General features: G+C 38.8%; 1 protein-coding gene across 4 annotated transcripts in view; it reads left to right on the forward strand.

Annotated features, from left to right (window-relative positions):
• LOC124303326 (tubulin polyglutamylase TTLL5) overlaps positions 1-22,212 on the forward strand; it is a 282,756-nt gene that overhangs the window by 147,308 nt on the left and 113,236 nt on the right. For all 4 annotated transcript variants that reach the window (XM_046760409.1, XM_046760407.1, XM_046760408.1 and 1 more), the window contains exons 5-6: positions 15,250-15,356; positions 15,563-15,776. In XM_046760409.1, the coding sequence (XP_046616365.1) occupies positions 15,250-15,356; positions 15,563-15,776 (321 nt within the window). The remainder of the gene's footprint in view (positions 1-15,249; positions 15,357-15,562; positions 15,777-22,212) is intronic.

The following is a 22,212-nucleotide window of genomic DNA, read 5'->3' on the forward strand; positions in this document are numbered from 1 at the left end:
GACTATCCTGAAATATTATTCCGGTATCAATTTTCTGTTCTAAGCAGGACTTTGTGGTATAATACTTATTATTTCTACATAAACATAAAAATCATTATTCTGTAATGAACCGTTTATTGAATTTAGGAAATGAGAACGTAAGTTGGTTTGATCCATACAATACTACTTCTTACATTATTAGTAACCGGCTAGGTAATTAGTAGCGGCTAGGTGGTCTGGTGGAGTAAGGCTCCGGTCAAGCATCTCTAGATACCAGGTTCGATTCCTGGCTCCGTCGTTAATTTTTCGAATTCACCAGTTCTCAAATTTACATTCTTTCAACAAAATTCTCTCGTAGATTAATGAATTGCACATCCGCATCACATTTATTAGACGGCATTGCTGTCTTACGGGCTTCTCATCGGAAGCAAGGATTCAAAAAGGGTAAACATAACATCTACACACTACAGTCTCCTTTTACATCGTGCATGCAGAGAAGAAATTTCTTACTCATTATTAGTAATCTTTCCAGAGCTTTATTCAAGTATAAATAGTTGTTTCTTGAAAGTTTCACCGCAACACCGTTCCACCTAATGCTTATATAATATGGTACTATATCTTTTTATTATGTGCAAGGATATATGTCGTCAATCTTTAAATAAATAAACAAATAAATGTCTAAAAGCAGTAAAACAGTGAATAATTCAGTCAACAGAGCGTATGCTCTTAGTCAAAAAATATTATTTATTCATATTATTACATCATTTATTCCCGTACGCTCATTTGAGAAAATAAGACGTAAGTAGTGCCATCGGACGTTTCTGGAGTCGTGACTACGATCACGTCCGCAGTGTTGTAGCAACACGTCTACGCTTATTGTTCGGTTAGACTACTACGTTTACAATTTTCTCGAGTTGAACTTCCCATTACAGGTGTTACAAGAAGTAGTATCCGATATGCGTGCGCGTACGTGACCCTCGCAATTGTGTTTTTCTCACCCTCGCATCGGTCGGCCGACAAACTACACTCATGCGAGTCACGTACTTCGCTCACTGGTATCATAAATGACTATTTGTTTCTCAATTTATTTGAACGTAGTAAGCGAATTTCAAGTAGATTTTGTTACTTAAGAAAAGGAAATACCTCTAGTTGTGAGAGATAAATATTTATTCCTGCTTAAGAATATTTTATTTCAATCAAATAAACAACACGTTGCACATGACTGACGTTTCACATGACTGTTAGTAGTGCATATATGAGAGTTCTGGACCACACAATGGCGGGCTCCTCCCTAGCTCCCCCCTCGACCCTCGGCCCATACACACACACACACACACACACACACACACACACACACACACACACACACACACACACACACACACACACACACACACACACACACACACACACACACACACACACACACACACACACACACACACACACACACACACACACACACACACACACACACACACACACACACACACACACACACACACACACACACACACACACACACACACACACACACACAGGCACACACAAATACGAAAATAAATAAATTAATTAATTAGTACAAAATAAAAATAAAATAAATGAAATGAATAAAATGAATAGAATAAATGAAATAAATAAAATAAATAAAATGAATAAAATTAATAGAATAAATAAAATTAATAAAATTAATAAAATAAATAGAATAAATCGGATGAATAAAATAAATAAAATGAATAGAATGAATTGAATGAATAAAATGAATAAAATGAATAAAATGAATTGAATGAATAAAATGAATAAAATGTATAAAATAAATAAAATGAATAAAATAAATGAAATAAATAAAAGAAATAATACAAATAAAATAAATAAAATAAATAGAATAAATAAAATAAATCAAATAAATCAAATGAACAAAATATATAAAATAAATAATTAAAAGAAAGAGAGAGAGAGAGAGGGGGGGGGGGGGGGGCGGGAGGGCGGGAGGGCGGGAGGGAGGGAGGGCGAGCGAGCTAGCGAGCGAGCGAGCGAGAGAGAGAGAGCGAGAGAGAGAGCGAGAGAGAGAGAGAGAGAGAGAGAGAGAGAGAGAGAGAATGAATGAATGAATAAGTTTTATTATGCCCTGGAGAAAAAACTCCGTGGGCAATGGGTACATGAAAACAGATTAAATAAAAGTAATAAGACTTAACCTAGGCTTAAAACTAAGAAAACTAAGAAAACTAAGAAGAAGCATACAGAGTATAGAGTCAAGACGCGGAGAAACCGCGAGCGAATATAAACACAAATAGAGCATAAATATAGCACAAATAAAGCATACAAATAGTGCAAATAAAAAGAAATAATACTAAAAAGAAAGAAAAGAAAAGAAAAGGAGAGTGGCAAGCAAGCCGATTAACTGCATGCAATGAAAGAAACCAAATATATTAAAGAGAGAGAGAGAGAGAGAGAGAGAGACAGAACAATACCACACATGACCGAATCGAGTTACGCGCAATGTATATACCTATGTACAGCAACAACAACAGCGACAACAATAATAATCGATCGGGACATACAACAAGATGTATGTATTTTTAAATTGTACGCGTATACTCGTAAATCGTCAAACATGAATTGAACTGCGATAGTGCGCACGTATGAAAAGAATTTTCATCAATTCATTGCAGGAAAACTACACTGTAAATTTCTTTTGTGATAAATATATATTGCGTCGCCCCCCTCAGCCCCCTCCAATGTCGCATAGGTATGTATAATATACATTCCGTAATCTGCAACGGAGATGCGAAGGTGCAGAGGTTGGGATAAGCATGAGAGAGAGAGAGAGAGAGAGGGAGAGGGAGAGGGAGAGGGAGAGGGAGAGGGAGAGGGAGAGGGAGAGGGAGAGGGAGAGGGAGAGGGAGAGGGAGAGGGAGAGGGAGAGGGAGAGGGAGAGGGAGAGGGAGAGGGAGAGGGAGAGGGAGAGGGAGAGGGAGAGGGAGAGAGAGAGAGAGAGAGAGATCATCGACATCCATAAGTAATCCGACTTGGTAAAGCAGCCGGTGGTTTTTTACACTTGGTAAGACCAAGGCTCTCCATCTCACGCCAAAACGATCGCGCACCACCACAAGTATTGAACCGCTCTTATATGTAAGTAGTCTTGGCGGCTGCTAAAGCACGCTTCACATCTCTACGGTACGCGACATATTCGGCGAAAACTTCCACACTGCGAGATCTCTCAAAGGACCGGTAACAGGCATTGCGCTTTTTCATCAGACTTCTGATATCCAGCGATATCCAAGGCACGGGTGATCGCCGCAAAGTAAATTTCCTGACAGGAACAGCACAATCCAGTACCTTATTCATAAGATTATTGGATATTGACAACCGTTCATCCATTGAGGGCAGCAACGCAAACTGTTAGAAGTCGAGCGTACATAAGGCAGTAGAAGCAGCATCAAAATCGACACGATCCCACGGCCGGTATCGAATAAGACGCGCCTCTTGCTTGGGCACACCATACCTGACAGCAGCATATATGAGATCATGCCTTGAGAGAAATTGACTCGACGATTGACCTCAGGACTCAGGAAGATTAATATTGTTAGTAGCACATATATCGAGCCAGGTATCAGAGGTGGCAGTATGATGAGTGGGCTGCATTGGCACGATATCATACCCCTGCGACGCAAAAAATTCACTGAGGTGAACCGAGTCATAAGCTGCAGATATCAGATCCGCATTGAAGTCACCAAGAAGACACGAAAATTTATATCGAGATTGTTGCCGAACAAGTTCATCCTCAAACATATCGAGATGACCACCTTTAGGAGGTCTATATACGACCGCGAATAGAAACTTCATTCCAGCATCAGCGCTAACTTCTATTAGAAGGTATTCAGGATATCCATCCTCTGGAAGAGCAGCGGACGTAGCAACCGTTACAGAGCAAAGCTTCTGGTGCACAAACAAGGCAACGCCACCCCCATGGCGCCCTCGACGATCAACCCTGTGCAGCTTGTAAGATGGCAACATAACCTGTACGTCCAATACCCGGTCGTTGAGCCAGGTTTCGGAGACAGCAATCACGTGGTATGAGTTTAGCCGAAAGAACTCGCGAAATTCATCAATGTGGGCAGGCAGCGACTGGGCATTAAGGCAGCAGACATTTAGGAGCTCTGGCGGGTCAGTGAGCGCTTAGGTTTGAGAACAGTCGCAGGTGTGAGTCATTGTAGGGCTCAGGTTAGGGTCGATAAGTCGGAAGAAGCCTGCAAGCGTAACGGTTTGATTCCCGGTCCAGGCCGAACAAACAACGCAGCATCAGTTATCCACACAGACATCGGGCTCAGCGACGGGAACTTTTTGAAGATCTGACTCCGATATCGGTGAAGTTGCACAGGATGCCTTTTGATCATATAAACCTTTCGATCCGAGAGGGCGGCATCAATTTCTGCAGCACGGAGATGAGGCTTGAGCTTCTTAGCCGCAATTACTTGATCGCACCAGGCAGGAGACCCAAGGATTAACAGAAGAGGACGCGCAGTGAAGGCAGGAGGAGAGCCAGGAGCAGTTGCATCCAAACGCAAGGTTGAAGCACCAGGGGCACTCTGAGCACTATAGCGGCCCATTCGTTCGAAGCGGATTATGGCATCAGGAGGCAGCTGTATATTAAGAGCCGCTAGCAGTTTGGTCAATATTTCATCTGGACGCTCGCGATCACCACCATCTGGAATCCCTGTAATAATCGGGTGGTTCGCAACTTCATTGCATGCTACCCGCAACAACATCGCCTCATTAGCAGGCGCCAGCACACCAGTCTGCCTGATGGCAAGCTTGCTTCCAATTTCACTAATCTCCGCCGAATGGCGAGACGCTACCTCAGCCAGCGAATCAACATCTTTCTTTACCTCTGTTACGGTGGCATTGACAGTTTCGAGACCTGATTTGAGAGCTATATTATCGGCTAGCATGCTGTCAAATTTTCCTTGAAGATTCTAGACAACCGTTACGAGCGTGCTGACCTTGGCCGCTGTGGCTTCAAACGCACCAAGGCAAGTGTTCGTAGTCACGAGTGAAGTTGAAATTTTTTGAATTTCTGGTCCAATAGCGGTTGTCTCATCTCTCGTACAAATAGGGCAGCAGCTACGAACACGATCTGTCGCAGCCCTGCTAGTTTCGACTTGAAACCGTATTTTGAGACAGATAGCATGAAATGAATGTTTACATTTGTCGCCTGTGGTAATAGCACTACCAGGGACATCTATAGAAGCGTAGCACAAAGCACAGTTTGGAGGAGCCACACTATCAGCAAGTCGGTATCACAGATTGGTATAAATAGATGTTCATAGATAACACGAAGGTAATCCCAAAACAGTCAACAGTCAACAAAGGCTGCGTTCAACCTCACTAGTCTGACACTGACACTGACAGCTCCAGAAAGAAACGACAAAGTCTAACCGTCCGTGAAATTTTAACGGGTTATAATGCACTGTAAGTTTCAATTATTTAATAGCCGCACTACAAGGCGCAAAGAGTTTTATACCACTTAAGAGCCGGCACAGCGCGAACCGACCAATACTAGACAGACCGAACTCACTAAGATAAACTCAAAAAACGGCCAGAAAATGTGACGAGCGATAACAGGTACACGTTGTTCACCAAGCACCAAGTTCAAGAGAGAGAGGAAGGGAGGGAATGATGCTGAATACTGAAAAATTGAAACAAATCGAAAAACTTCGTTATCATACTAATCAAATGTGATAATCATTACGGAAATTGAATCGGCATTCGCAGTATCGTAAGAGGATTGGTGTAACACTATACACATTCTATAAAGTACACACAAAAGTAGAAACTCGTTGAAGTCTTCGGGTTTTCGAATGAACTCCTTTTTTCACGACTCACTTTGTCAAACACCTGTTTCTGCACGAGAGATTTTTCAAAATGCTACAGAAGTTTCAAACAGCTATTCGGATTTGTATGAAAAGAGACACGCTCACCCTCCACCAAGCTAAAACCAATTAGCCAATCGTTCATGGGGTGTACGCCTCGTGACATACAGGCAAAAATGCAACGCGACAACAGTATAAGCCGGGAAAATTTTCTCAAGAGATCGCTACCTGCTTTTTTGATGATCAATTTTTTCCCATCACATGCTCCATGCTAATATGGTTGGGGGTGTGCAGGCTCGGACTTGTTCGCTATAAAGAGTCATAAACCCCAAAACTGTATGTGCACAAAGCATCCGGTCAAGAGTCGACAAGACAAGATTTTTCTCACGCCAAACACTGCTCGCTACCTGCTTTTCGTTGACCGATTTTTTTCCCCATCACATGACCCAACGGTGGTTGGGGGTGTGCAGGTTTTTGATTTTTGCTTAGCCACATGAACAGCCATATTGATCAATTTCACAACCTCTCCCCACTCACAATCCTGGATCGGTAAACACACCGGCTTGCAACCCGATGCATGCACATTTGTTACACGTAAACTGTGAATCGTCTAAGAATTACAATAAAATATTCAATTGTACAAAATATCTCCACATTCTCCTCCCTTATGCATACAGGTGTAACATATCATCAGCAATAATAATGATAATAACAATAATAATAATAATAATAATAATAACGATAACAACAACAAGAACAGCAGCAATAATTGAATCTCCGTACATGCATAGATAATGATCTGGCAAAAATACCGAGTCAATCAAACGATACAAGACGAGCACAAGATCAAAATCAAGACGTGGAAATGCAAACAATAAACGGTATTACGAATAGCACAAACGTTTTAGTCAATCAAAATACCATTAAAAATTTCTCAGAAGAATCCCCGAACAAAAAGATCACGACACAACATCGAACCAAATTTTACCAACGTTATGTAACCAAGATAAACGACGCTATGCTTACAAAAATTCACAGCTAAACCTGAAAATAATCTATAACTAACTTACAAGTTATTTGGAGAGGGAATGAGTTCTAATTCATAGACACAATCAAATATGATATATGTATAACGGGTCGATATATAACCCTTTGTTTTTATTTTAAAATATTAAAAAAATGAGGTATTGGGGGAGATGTTTAGTAATTCGGGTGGTAAACCGCCCACAATGCCTCCGGCGCGTGCCACGCCGGGTGATCCCAATCCTCGAAGGGGCAGCGTTGCCCACACCACCCATCGATCAACCTTCTAATGCCGAAGAAGTCTATGAAATCGTCACCCTGCCATCGGCAGTCGTCAGCTAGCCCTCAAAAATATGCAATTTCGCTAGGAATTTCCACCCCACCTTGGCGGCGTTTCTTAAAATCGTTTATACTGACCCACCCTAGGGACTCCAGAGTCCTCAGCAGATACTGTGAACAAGGATGAACAACCAAATTTGAATTAAAATGCTACACAAACACTTCGAATAAAAAGAGCGAAAACCATGTACCGCAGAACACTATCATGAACAATGAACAATAAATCAAAATGAAGAATTCCCAAAACTTGAATACTTTTTCTTTGCACATATAAACACAAATAATTAAACGATTCAAAAACTCTTAAACATGTTACGATAAAAACAATTATAATGAGCAAGATCATGAAACTTGGTACTTACAGAAATCTTCTCTAATTCGAGAACCATTTTTTTCTTTTCTAACTATGTACTTTTATAACTCGTCAACACAGTGAAGTTTGAAAAATGGATAAAATTTTTCACGCAGCGACGCGATTTCAATTTTTTTGCCTCGGCTTTACGGACACTTTCTGTACGCGGAGATCGTCCTCCTTGCCTATATCATCCATAGCTCTAACCCGACCTAACCCAGCGGAGCAAAAGCTAACCTGACCTAAGACGGTAGGACTTGACCTAACGTAACCTAACTTGACCCAAGACACCAACCCAAGCTAATATAACCTATCCTAATCCAAGACTGTCCAACCTAACCTAAACCGATAAAATACTTTCTGAAATGATTTATTCGATCAAGCTTGATCGCTAGCTTCGATAGTTCAATGATTCTTGAGCAATTCGCGGTTGGCGAGACGGCCTCGAGGTTTCTACAACCTAACCTACGTCAAGGCTACTCCAACTTAACATAACCTAACTTGACCCAAGACACTACAACCCAACCTAATATAACCCATCCCAACTCGAGACTGTACAACCTAGCCAACCTAATATAACTTAATCTTTTGCAGGTTTCCCGGTAACATGAAAAGACTTTCCTTTCCTCTATAGACGGGGAAGCTCTTGGTAACATTCGCTCATTTTACTTGTTCTGTCGTCTACTGGTTCTCATTTTGTTATTAGTACTACTTCTCATGCAATATAGGTAATGTAACCGGGCTTATTCATGTTTGAAAATACAAATTCAGTAGATTCTAGCGTAGCTGTCGAGAGTGCGATATGCATCACAACATTTTCCAATTCGCATTGTTGTAGTACGATGACATTATGTAAAGCAATAATTTGATTTCTGACATGTCTTTCAGGACAGATTAATTTAGAATTAACGTATGTAAAAATATTCATATTCCTGGCCGTTATAAACATTATCACCATTCAGAATTCCATCAGTTTTACACAATTCATCAACCCTATTGGATACGCAATTTTTATTAAAATCCCTAGGATCAACTTTTCCCCATAAAATTACGCTGCTGCCAATAAATAAGGAAAAATAAATCTCATTCACGAATGCGTTGATGGAACAATAATGTGCTTGAGATTCATCGATTCGTTTTGATTTTTATGGCTAGCAGCATCCTTTCCATAAACTTTCCACATATTTGAATGATGCAGATAAACATACAACGCGTAAATTCTGCAATAACCAGACCCAGTTCAGTTTGATGACTGGCAACGATGTTTTCCCCATGAATACGTTGATTGCTGGGAGAAGATAGCTGACGACTATCGATGGCAGGGTAACGATTTCATAGACTTCTTCACCATTAGATGGCTGATCGATGGGTGGTGGGGGCAACACTGCCCCTTCGAGGATTGGGATCACCCGGCGTGGCACGCGCCGGAGGCATTGTGGGCGGTTTACCACCCGAATTACTAAACATCTCCCCCAATACCTCATTTTTTAAATATTTAAAAATAAAAACAAATGTTTATATATCGACCCGTTATACATATATCATATTTGATTGTGTCTATGAATTAGAACTCATTCCCTCTCCAAATAACTTGTAAGTTAGTTATAGATTATTTTCATGTTTAGCAGTGAATTTTTTTAAGCATAGCGTCGTTTATCTTGGTTACATAACGTTGATAAAATTTGGTTCGATGTTGTGTCGTGATCTTTTTGTACGGGGATTCTTCTGAGAAATTTTTAATGGTATTTTGATTTACTAAAACGTTTGTGCTATTCGTAATACCGTTTATTGTTTGCATTTCCACGTCTTGATTTTGATCTTGTGCTCGTCTAGTATCGTTTGATTGACTCGGTATTTTTGCCAGATCATTATCTATGCATGTACGGAGATTCAATTATTGCTGCTGCTGTTGTTGTTGTTATTGTTATTATTATTATTATTATTGTTGTTATTATCATTATTATTGATGAAACGATTCACAGTTTACGTGTAAAAAATGTGCATGCATCGGGTTGCAAGCCGGTGTGTTTACCGATCCAGGATTGTGAGTGGGGAGAGGTTGTGAAATTGATCAATATGGCTGTTCATGTGGCTAAGCAAAAATCAAAAACCTGCACACCCCCAACCACCGTTGGGTCATGTGATGGGGAAAAAAATCGGTCAACGAAAAAGCAGGTAGTGGGCAGCGCGCAGTGGTGACTGGGTGGAGGGCTGCAGTGGTGGACCACCGCAGCCATCAAAGAATAAAAAAATTTTATGACAAACGAGTCTGAGCCTGCATACCCCAACCCTCATCAGCGTGGGGCATGTGATGGGAAAAAATTGATCATCAAAAAAGCAGGTAGCGATCTCTTGAGAAAATTTTCCCAGCTTATACTGTTGTTGCGTTACATTTTTGCCTGTATGTCACGAGGCGTACACACCATGAACGATTGGCTGATTGGTTTTTGCTCGGTGGAGGTTGAGCGTGTCTCCTTTCATACAAATCCGAATAGCTGTTCGAAACTTGTCTAGCATTTTGAAAATTCTCTCGTGCAGAAACAGGTGTTTGACACAGTGAGTAGTGAAAAAAGGTGTTTATTCGCAAACCCGAAGAATTCAACGAGTTTCTACTTTTGTGTGTACTTTTTAGAATATACATAGTGCTACACCAATCCTCTTATGATGCTGCGAATGCCGATTCATTTCCGTAATGATTATCACATTTGATTAGTATGTTAACGAAGTTTTTCGATTTGTTTCAATTTTTAGTGTTCAGCATCATTCCCTCCCTGCCCCTCTCTCTTTCTCTCTCTCTTTCTATCCATTTATTTATTTATTTTGTTTATTTTGTTTATTTTATTTATTTTATTTATTTTATTTATTTTATTTATTTGATTTATTTTATTTATTTTATTTATTTTATTTATTTTATTTATTTTATTTATTCTATTTGCTTCCTTTATTATATTTATGTGTTTTTTTTAATTTGTGTGTGTGTGTGTGTGTGTGTGTGTGTGTGTGTGTGTGTGTGTGTGTGTGTGTGTGTGTGTGTGTGTGTGTGTGTGCGTGCGTGCGTGCGTGCGTGCGTGCGTGCGTGCGTGCGTGCGTGCGTGCGTGCGTGTGTGTGTGTGTTCATATTGTTGAATCCATGTTCTGAATTATTCATATGAAATATCAAGCCCTATCTAGAAATCGGCCTGGCCCTAATGCATCCCAGTTGTCATAATAAAAGCAAATTTTCTCGAATTTTAGGTTTCTAAGTCACTTCTAATCCTGACCTCAAAAACTGTGTTTACTTGTTTTTCTGAAATTTCTCGAGATCCTGACATCGGATTTACATGAGCTAACAACGAAATTGAATATCACAATAATAGTATATTATGTGCCTAGGGCGTAAATGACGGTTTTACACCTGACTGCTGATCGCCGCGCGCGAGGGCCGGCAAAGCCGGCCCGAGGGCTGCGCCGATCACACGAGGGGGTAAATCGTACGCCCGTGGTGCATACGATATTTTTTACAACAGTGTGCGGAAAATTCGGTCAAATATCAGTAATGTAGTCCCCGTGTCCAAAGATCTTGGAAAAGCCGACCTTTGACAGAGCACTGTGCAGCGCGGTGGGGTCTAGGGGCGAAGCCCCCGCCGGGGGGTCGAGGGGGGCGAAATCCCTCTCAAAGTAAAATATTTCAGTTCAAGTTTTTTAGTTCAAAAAACGTAATTCATTTTTCATTCTGAACATTTATCACATCGATACATTAATGAATCTTATCATAATACTGTTTTCAGAACTTTTGTTTATAAATCGGATGGTTTACAAAATTATTAAATTTATGTTTAATAATCTTTTGTCGATTAACAATCAAATTATAAAAATTAACAAATCCATGTCAAATAATCTTTTGACAATTAACAATCAAAGTATAAAAATTATGAAAATTAACAAATTTATTTGACTTATAGTCGAACATAATTACATAAACGTTAAAACATAATTCGATGCTTGTATTAATCTTTTATTTGGACCGTTTTTTTGGTAACTGTTATAACGGTAGTTTGTTTTCTTGATTTTTTCTTGGAACTTTCATCAGAGTCTTCATCAATCGCATCTGTTAGTTGTTTTCCAATTTTTCTTTTGTTATTCACGGAATTTTCGATGTACCCTTCGGCTACTTGCGTGGATTTCCATCCACCATGTCTTTTCAACGTCGTGATGTCAGCTCCCGAATCTACGAGCAGAGTGGCCGAAGAACGCCTAAAACTGTATCCTGTATACAATTCAGGATTTTCTAACTCTAACCATGTGGCAATTTTTTTCGGCATACCACCGATTAAATTCTTCCCCAATGGTTGATTGCAGCACTTGCCGTTGCGGTAACCGATGAAAAGTTTTGTTATTGGTGTATGTTTCAGATTCAGATTTGAAGTGTCTAATCCATTATGAACTTAATTTTCAAATGCAGGCGTTAGAAATTTCAGTTATTATTTTACGCCCGCATTTTAGGGCCCTCTAATTTTCTTTCCTTTGTATCATTAAGATGTTTGAACGTAAAAAAACGAATTTTATATTTTACGACCGCAAGGTGTAAAATTGATTTTTACGCACAGTGTTGAAAAAAGTAGTATTTTACACCCCGAATATGGAGGTGTAAAATTGAATTTTACGCACACTGTTGCAAAAAATACATTGGATTTTATGAGTTTTAAATGTTTTGACTTCAAAGACGAGCTTCGAGAGCATTTTCAAACTTTTAACTGGCATTTTTGAGCGTTTATGAATTGTGCACCACTATACATGTACTACAAATCGATAGATTTTGAAATTTCCCAGAGGAAGCTTGTGATTTAAAAAAAAATTTAATGGTGCGCCAATAACAAATATCGAAATTTTTAATTTCTTACTTTTTCTCGGTTCTGTTCTGCTCCGAACCGAAAACGAGACCTCATAATTTATAGATATTTTTCAAACTACTACCCGTGAATTAATATAATACACGATGTATTATACGATTCTGTGATATAAATTGAAGCACAGCTAGGTATAGATAGCATCGTTTATAATCTCGGCATAGAAAGATCTGAAAAAAGGTGTATTCAAGAATATCGTTATAGTATATTATGAACACTAGTGAAATAAATATGACACAAATCCTTCGTTTACAATAACTTAGTTTAATCAGATTATGTATAGGTTATACCAATCTAACTAATGTTATTTATGCAGAAAGCTTATACTTTTGGTAGAAAAAGTATTAAGCTACCTTTACCCGTTCTGCTGGATACACCTTTGCTGTGTCTGAAAATGCTTAACGTTGTAATCACGATATCACCGAGCAGCGATGCGCATTCTGTCGGTATAAATCGTAAGCTTTGTGATCACGCATGCTGTATAATCAAATCTCAAGCCCATTTATGTGAATTTATAGGTCATGTTTACAATTTTAACTGCTTCAAAGTGTCTGGAAAATTATTCTTTTTCATATTTTTTGAACAAAAATTGTCGGAGAAAAAATATGTAGTCGTCTACTCTAGCCTGACTACGCCTGGCCACGCGAATTCGAAGTCGAAAGCGGATACGGTTCTACAGAAATTCGAGATATTCGTGTCAATAATTTGAAAAAGTGTATGTTTCCAATTCGCATATCTCATGAATGACTTGAGAATATAAATAGATACATAAAATTACAACATATATCGAGCAACTGATTTTCAAAAAATTAAATTGGGTCATTTATGAGTTTTTCCCGAAAATGATGGATTTGGAAGTTGTAAAAAAAATTTTGAAAGGTGCGGTTCGAAAGAATCGATAAAGGGCATAGCCGGGTAAGCATGCCAAAAGTGCCCCCGCTCGGAATGGATTCTGCAAGTAACCTTCTATTTTCTATTGATGAATGATTGACCAATACCAAATTTTAGCCTTCTAACTCCATTTTGCTCAAAATAATTGCTTTGGCTAAAGATAGAAAAATTGTGTGCCCCAAAACATTGGGCACCTCGGTTTTAGGGACTTCCAAGCCATCTGGTTTTCGTCACTTACTCGAGCGGTCTCGTGGAGTTTTCGCCAAGTATCGTATTTTGGGGAAAAGTATCCTGGTTGTACACCCAGGGGTGTAACAAACGCATTAACGGATGATCAAATAGGGCCTCAAGGGGACGAAATGATACATCTATCCTACTTCTCAAGTTCTGAGAGCGAAAATCTGTACTATTCTATATGCAGAACTCATTAGATAATTGATAAGAAAAATCAAATTTATAGTTTGGTCTTATAAATACTTACTTGGACCATTAAAAATAGAAGACCTCGAAATTGTTACGACGATATTTCATTCGTAATTCGCCTGGCTCAATTTGATTCTACATCTGATTTTCGTCACTGCCGCATGCAAACCGAAGCGAGTGTGGACTGGGACTGGGGTTATACTTCTAGAAGGGGGATGTGCCTTTAACATCATATGTAGAACGTTTGACCTAGAAACTAATGCACCCTGTGAATTAATTTAGGTAGAAGTAAATTTCTGGGTCAAAATGATCCGGTGCGGAATCAGGGGCTTAACTTATTCGCATTCTTATCGTGATTTTATAATACCACCATTACTTGCAAAATTTTTTTTTTTACCGTTAATGCTTTTAAATGATAGATTATTTATGATAAGAAAATTTATTCACTTGTATTTGTTAGCAGATTTATACTTTTCTGCTATCGTTGAAGACAAATTTTAGTGTTATTATATGAATGTTTTATTTCGAATCTTGTAAGTTGTACCGTTGATGATCGTAATCCTCAGAGGTTAAATTTTCTTAACGTTTCAATTGAAAACTGGGATTTTTTATTTTTTATTTGTATTTTTAAATTCCTATTATGATCTGCTGCCTATTGCACGACATTGTCCCGTCAGTGTAAACGTGTTTTATCGACTAATTATTTGTTTATTCATGTAGTTCCGTTGTCAATAATGAAGCTTGCTGAGCGAAATTTCATCTTTTCGAACTGCGCGATTGTATTGTTATAGCATTATCTCATGTTGCATTATTTCATTAATAAGCTATAGTGTTTGCTAAGATAGTAATGTTTTATTTGTTGCTAAAAAAATGAAACGTTAACGTATGAAGATATAGTTAATATGCGGAGTATTTGAAATATCTGCAGACAAGGTGTTACGTGACCATCACCATTTCGCATTCACACTCATTCTTCGTCTCTCTCTTTTATTAGAGCTTCTTCATTACGCCAGACTAAACAATCCTTCGCACAAACTGTACACACCTTATCGCCGCTCGTTCCTAGAACTCTGATCATGCACTTTGCGTTCTGCACTCACTCACGCTTCGTTTTGCTCACCCCAAGACACTTCCCACGTACCTTCCAAATTGTATTTGTCGTCTTTACCTCTCGATTTATGCATTTCTTTTTGCAACTATCTAATTATTCGTCACCGCGTATACATCCATTTATGGTCAATAAATTACCAAGTGCTATTTCACCTATGAAACCCATATTCACTTTCAATATCTCAATCAAGAATCCTCTTCCCGGTTGTTCTTAAACGTAAAAGCGAAGTTGAACCCAGTCGCACTGTATTGCTTGTCACTCGCGAATAAACGACCCTCAAGTAATTGCTCAGACAACAAATTCTACAAATTCCTTAGTATTTCAATTTTAAGTTGAATTTTTCTGAAATTTGATTTACTACATTCATTTCAGGTTTCTATGACTGACCAAAATTTCAACATTTTATGGATGGGCAATCATCCAAAGCCAGATGTTCTTCGTAATCTGACACCGCACCAAAAAGTAAATCACTTTCCAAGGTAAAATAAATAAATTTTCAATATTAATAAATATTGCTAACACCGAGGTATACTCCTAAACCTTACGTTTCTCAGATAAGTCTTTCGGCGTGATAGATATTGTTTTGTATTATTGTGATAGTAAATTTAAAAAAATATATATATTCAATTGACGAAATCACGAGATTTAAATGACATAAATTATTACATAGATTATCATTTTTCAGATCTTACGAAATCACGCGAAAGGACCGTCTTTATAAAAATATCGAGGCAATGCAGAGGAGCAAAGGTGCGAGGAACTTAGATTTCATCCCACAAACCTTTCTCTTGCCCAGCGAATCGAGGGAGTTATTAACCGCGCATTTCAGGTATCGCGGCCCTTGGATTGTGAAGCCTAAAGCGAGTTCTCGTGGCCGCGGTATTTACATTGTTAACAGTGTGAGCATTGATTTTTAGGTATGATTTTATCCGACCAACTGTTCATAGTATGCATTTGTTAATTTCAGTTGAAAGTATTTCATGTAATAGCTAAAAATATTTTACATACCTACTAATATATGTGCGAGGCAGTCTGCTGATGCGGCAACTACAGAGTACACGTTACCTGTATGTCCTCAACTCTCATTCAAGTATGAAGAATTCAAGTTGGTACTATTCATCCGTAATAATAGCTATTAATATTTGACTGTTTGTAAAGCATTTCAATAGAGTAATTTATAGTAGATTGAAATCATACCAAAGTTAATATGATTCACTTACAAGGAGAGTATCAGACTTCCGAACTACAGATTCAACTGAAACTTCTACGGGGGTTTCTCTGGCCCGAAATATTGAGCTACTAATGTGTATTTCAACCCATTGGGCTTGCCCTCCTCCGATTTTCGGTTCATCAGGTTGTCGGATATTCGCAGTTTATACTTTACTATGTAATAATATAAGTCAATACCACGTGCGAAATAATGATATATCCGTTTATACTAGAATCTATGAGGACCTGCCATCGCAACTTCATGAGAGGATAATGAAAATTAATATTTCAGGCAACAATAACAACAGGTTTTGTTCATTGGGGCATTCCACTCCGTCAACTGTTACTATATAATCGATCTTGATCGAAGTGAAGAGAGGCTCGATGAATGAAACTACACATCAGAAGCTCCTATTTTTGGAAAAAGAAAAACTAGAAGTTTCAGTAATACCTGTGATCCAGAATTTCTACCTTCGAGATACCCTCCTTACAAGTGTCAGTAGTATTCCAATGCTGTTGGTTTTGTTCCGAACAGACAAATCTGGTTAAAATAGGATAATCCGACAATAATTCTACAAATGAATACATACGTCAGTTGATCTATCTAAAATATTGTAAGTTGCAACCAAGTGATAATCAGAGACGTGGATGGAATACTGAGATAGGTCCAATTCTACACATTCAGTTCAACAAAGTAAATGTTCTACAGAAGATGTTCTGCAGATTCTTTTCCACACAAAAATCATTCTAAAAATTGCATTTCTGTAAACGAATTTTACATATCCAATCGTGTCATTTATATAATGTGTTTTTATAGTATATCTAATTATACATTGTAGCACTAATTTCTGTTACCCTCACAATCAGATGAGGACTCACCGTTGAACCGTTGACACGTTGGCGCGATTCTCTAATTATTCTGAACTACTAAGCTATAACAAAATAATATACGTTGGGCGCCAGACGCTTTAGCGTCGCATTTCAAACAACAATACAAAACAATACGAAAAACAACTAGAGAACCCGTTGTACGGTTGGCTGGGCTCAAGTACTCACACGAACTGGTGAGAGTAGCGGTAGCGGTATTCAAGGCAGCTAACGATGAATATAGAATTAAAGAAATAAAGGATAAACTCAGGCCAGGAAAAAGTAACACGTCAATCAGTCGATTATATTGTCGATAAAGTTTACACATTCAAGTCAGTCAAGTTAGATGGCAACGATAACGTTAGTTAATAAATCAGACAATAATAGTCCACAGAAATTTTGACAGAATAGAATTCAACGGTAGCTTTAAAACGAGAGACGATAGTTAACAGAGAGAACTGATCGTAGGTCGGGAGAAGCGATATAATGTAAGAATTTACTTAAAGATTTTACGCAATTTCCAAAGAACGAAGCTACGTGAATTATTATTCTGTTAATTTAAAGCGAGAGAGAGAGCTTTATTGCAAATCGATAGATAGCAAAATGACGATAGCTCGGGAGATAATAACAAAGAATAAGACGTTACTATAAATTTTAACTAATAAGAAAGATTGAAATTTATTAAGAATTTACGAAATCGGTAGTTTAGACGAGAGAATATGACTGACTGTAAAGTACGTGAGACAATTTACGAGAGGATTATTCATAGACGATAGAATTAATGCGTTATAATATTTCGAAATTCGAGAAATTACACAAAGAAATCTTGAAATATAACTTTCGAGAAAATACAAAATTATTAGATAGTGAGAAATTCAGAGAAGGGCTTACAAAATGGAGAAACACACTAAATACATCTTGTTAAAATAAAATCAGGGATAATACGCAAAACTTAAATCAACAAAGAAATACGGTACTGCAGAAAAATACAAGGAAAAGAATAGAAAGTCAAAACAATACAGGATTGCCAATAGCAATAGGAAAAGTACGGTAGTATTTAGTGGCTAAATCTATGCTCGGGTATACTCCAAGGAACTCGATTTACGATATAATAGGCAAAATATAAATAAAATATAACAGGCGACACAAAGAATAAAATATAATAAGCACTACTAGCACATAAATTAATAAGAAAGCAAAGTAAAGATAGTTGAGCTATCTTATAGATACGATAGAAATTACAGAAGCGGACTAATAGAAATTTACAGATAATCAGAAAAGTTCACAAATACGAAAAAATTACTTATTCGGTAGTTACGAGGTCGCACAAAGACACGGAATTCATTAATTATTGAAACCATGTAGTCACACGGTGGCTCAATGCAACTCTAAGCCGTGGACCATGATTCACACAAAACTGGCATCACACGATGCAACCAAGAAGGATAAACAGGATAAGAACGAAAATAGAAATTGTGAGCAACTTCGTAACGATACAATACAAAGATAGAAGTCTTACCTTAGACATCAGGCACACAGCATTGAATTTACCTAAAATAAAACTTATTGAAAGCAAAAGAAAAGGGAAGGAGGAAGGAAGATAATATAATTTAGACGAAAGGAAGAAGCTAACGATAGTGCAAAACGATATAGGGTGGTGGATAAACGGTAGCGATAGAACAAACTATGGAACGATGGTAGCTTAATCAGGAAGAAGGGAGCAAAATTAACCGAAGGAAGCGTAACGAGCAAGGAAGAAACGAAGATGTGTCCTGGCGGGTCGAGCGTAGATAGACGGAGATCGGAGTTCGGCTCATCGATCTCGCCACTGTCGTCAGGCGATCCTCCTTTCTTTCGATCGGTCGTTTGTTCCCCACCATAATTAGGTCATTCTTCTATGGCGAATATCGGTTACGTCTTGGTCGTACGTTTTCGAAGTTTGCCTCTAGATGCTGCGTAATGTGCTGCCCGTGATTTGATCGTTGACACCAACTAGTACAAATTTAAAATAGTTGCTTCCTACTGTCCAGATTGCCTATCATTGGGGATCCTTTTGACAGAGGCATGACGCAGGATGCCTCCCGGTCGAAGTTACCGAGTGGAAGGTTACGGCTGACTGTAACTCGTATGTTCGCTTCCACCGGTTTCGTCGTATTGGCAGTGGCCAGTTACCCACGATATATCAAGGAGACCATACAGATGAAGGATTCGTCGAAATTCCGGTCAGGAAGAAGAAGAATTTAATATTTGTAAGACTTGAATATAAAAAGTCGACGTTTCGGCCGGGCCCTGCCGACCATCCTCAGGAATAAAATAAAAAATGACGACCAGTACATGCTTAGGTGTTGTTAGTAGTACAGCATTTCGGACGGAAGTGTGAAATATTAAATTCTTCTTCTTCCTGACCGGAATTTCGACGAATCCTTCATCTTCAATCTACCTCCTGGTCACGAACTTCTTTCCTAAAGGAGACCATACAGTCACACGGCGGCTTAATGCAATTCTAAGTCGTGGATTATGGTTCCGTTATTTAACAGTCCCTACTGATAGGAAGGCTGCGTCGATCCTCGGAACGAGGGCTTTATCAAACTGGACGTAGTACTTTAGGGGTCGGTCCGGCCCCTAGCCGGTAAATCGGAAGATGGCAGGCTACGGTCTCGCTTGTATACCATCCTTACGGCATCCGGGAAAGCGGGCGACTCATTTCTCGTTGAGAAGTTGGTCCCTCGGCTGTCGGGAGAACTTTACATCCCTGAACGCCGGCAGTCGAGGTGGTACGAGAAGTTCGGATGGATGCTCGCCCAGGTGTTTCAGAAACACACCACGGTAGCCAGTGTAGTCTTATTAGACCGTCGCGTCGGTAGACGAAGTCATCGAGAGCCGGGAACGGTAATTATCGGTAGCTGTTGATCCCTCGGTGGTCGGAATCGTCGTCCTAGTACCTTGTTTGCTTGCGCGGGAGCGCGAAGTACAGAATTTTCAAAAAAAGCGTTAGTCACTGATAGTTATTGTATATTTTGTATTGAGTTCCGTTGGAGTACCCCGCTAGAGACGCGTTTTCCGGAGGTTTCTTTCAGTTTTGTGCTCTTGTGACGGGTGGCGCTAAAACGCCACGTTACAATACATATGAGTCTTTCTACCTTAACCCTTAGCGGCCACACGGGGTAACTAGTTAACCCAGGCTCAAAAGAAGTGAAATTAGAGGTCTAAAACCTTTGAAATTGATACAAGTAACGACATCTGTGGGTAGTAGACAAGTGTGATGAAAATCATTAGAAATGTTGAAGAACTCCTCAATAAACATGAAAAAATCGGTTGGAAGTCTTAAAACATCCATATATGTATATGTCTTTTACATCTAGGTTTTTCAGCGTAGGGTAAGTAATGAGTTACTCCATGCGGCCGCTATGTGGCCTTGCTGAGGTGTTGCCGCTAAGGGTTGAGTGAGACAATTCATGACCTCGATGTTTACGGTTTCGCTATAATTTCATTAACGGAATCTACAGAACAAATAAATTCGTCATAACATTATGAAGAAATAAATTTTCGTCCCTATTTTCCAAGTTACACGAGGGCGAAATTCAGGAAAAAGAGCCAAAATCGAAAACACACTCCCGTTCGAACGGACATATTTTTAGTTGAAATCATTCTAGAGGTTTCATCCAAAGACCATTTTGAAGCTATTAACTTACACTATTATTATACATATATTCACTTAATTCTGCAATAACGAACTAGTTAATTTGCTGTGAACAAATATGATATTTAAAATCGGTTTTTAAAGCGAGAACACTGCTTAAAATTTCCAAAAAATAGAAGAACATTTTTAATTAATTCTTAACGAAACTGTAAACTTACAGAACGGAAGTCCTATGGAAACTGTGTTAGAATTATTTATTTATAAACGTCGATGCACGCTGACGATGAGACTCTCAGCTCGGGTACATGTTAGCCTGAGGAAGCATTGGTGGGCATGAAAATCTATATTTAAAGAAAAAAATTGACCATATCAAAAAGCAATGTATATCATATCAGTTTATTGAAAATTTAACCAACAGTAATTAAATCTTAGTCTTAAATCTTACGTGAAGAGCACCTAGTCACATTATATTATATATAATATCTTAACGTCATTATATTCGCTTGGAATTAGTGATTTATTGGGAAACAATGGTTTCTAGTTTTCAGCGTCAGAGTACTTCTTAGCTATTAATCAATTTATTTCTTACCAGTTGCAAAATACAATGAAATGCCAGTGTACCAAAATCTAATTTAGCTTCCTCGACACGGAGATGCAGAGCTGCTGCTCTTCTTTCGTAATCGTTTCTAGTGGAAAAATTCTGAACTACCATTTTAAATATATTTCTGCCCATAAAAAAATATTTTGTTTTGTGTTAATCGATTTCACCAAGGGCATTATGGTGGCTCAGGAGACGTCCTTAACAGACTTATCAGCTGAAGTAACACTGAAATCCCTGCAGGAATCACTACATACACCACGAAATATTTTTTAATGGCTGCTGGATAAAAAATATATTGAAAAAGGTAGTCTGTTAGTAGGACATCAAGACGGGTTCTGAGTACCAACATCTTCTTTACCGACCAAGCCACCTAGCGCATCCCAGACGCAAACCCGTAAAGGTTACCACCACTCTCGTAAGATAAAACGTGCTCTGCCGTACCGACCTGAGGTTGAAAACGTGCAACCTTACCGACAGTTGTATCGGTCGACGGTAAAAATCGCATTGCCTTACCAACAATTCTTATCGATCGAAGGTCAAAATCGTGCTGTTTTACCGACAATCTTACCGACCGAAGGTCAAAGTCTTTATGTTGTGCTCGTCTGCCAACGGTTGGGGGTGCAGCGGGGGCGAGAACTTTCTTACCGTCCCGCATTCTTTTCCCACGATAGGACTGCTAATGTGTAACATTAACCACTTCGAATTTCTTTCCCATGTTAGGACTGCTGATGTGTAACATCAACCACCCCACATTCCTTTCCCACGTTATCAACTACGCGACATTCCAAAATTAATGGTTCTGAGAATTGTTTTTTTTATCAACTCGGATATCGGATTTTTAGTTGTCGGAAATTCCTCTTCCAAAAGGTGTCAGTTTCAAACCCAGAGCTATCAGGAACTCCACGTTTCCAAGTGTTAACGGTTCGAGAATCGATCGATGACTGACTTGATCGGGGCATGCCGACTTACTGATATACCTACTCTTTGACAGTCTGTTATGTACAATTTCCATAGTTTA

Source organism: Neodiprion virginianus, chromosome 4 (genome assembly GCF_021901495.1).
Source record: "Neodiprion virginianus isolate iyNeoVirg1 chromosome 4, iyNeoVirg1.1, whole genome shotgun sequence".
In the NCBI taxonomy this organism is placed as follows: Eukaryota; Metazoa; Arthropoda; class Insecta; order Hymenoptera; family Diprionidae; genus Neodiprion; species Neodiprion virginianus.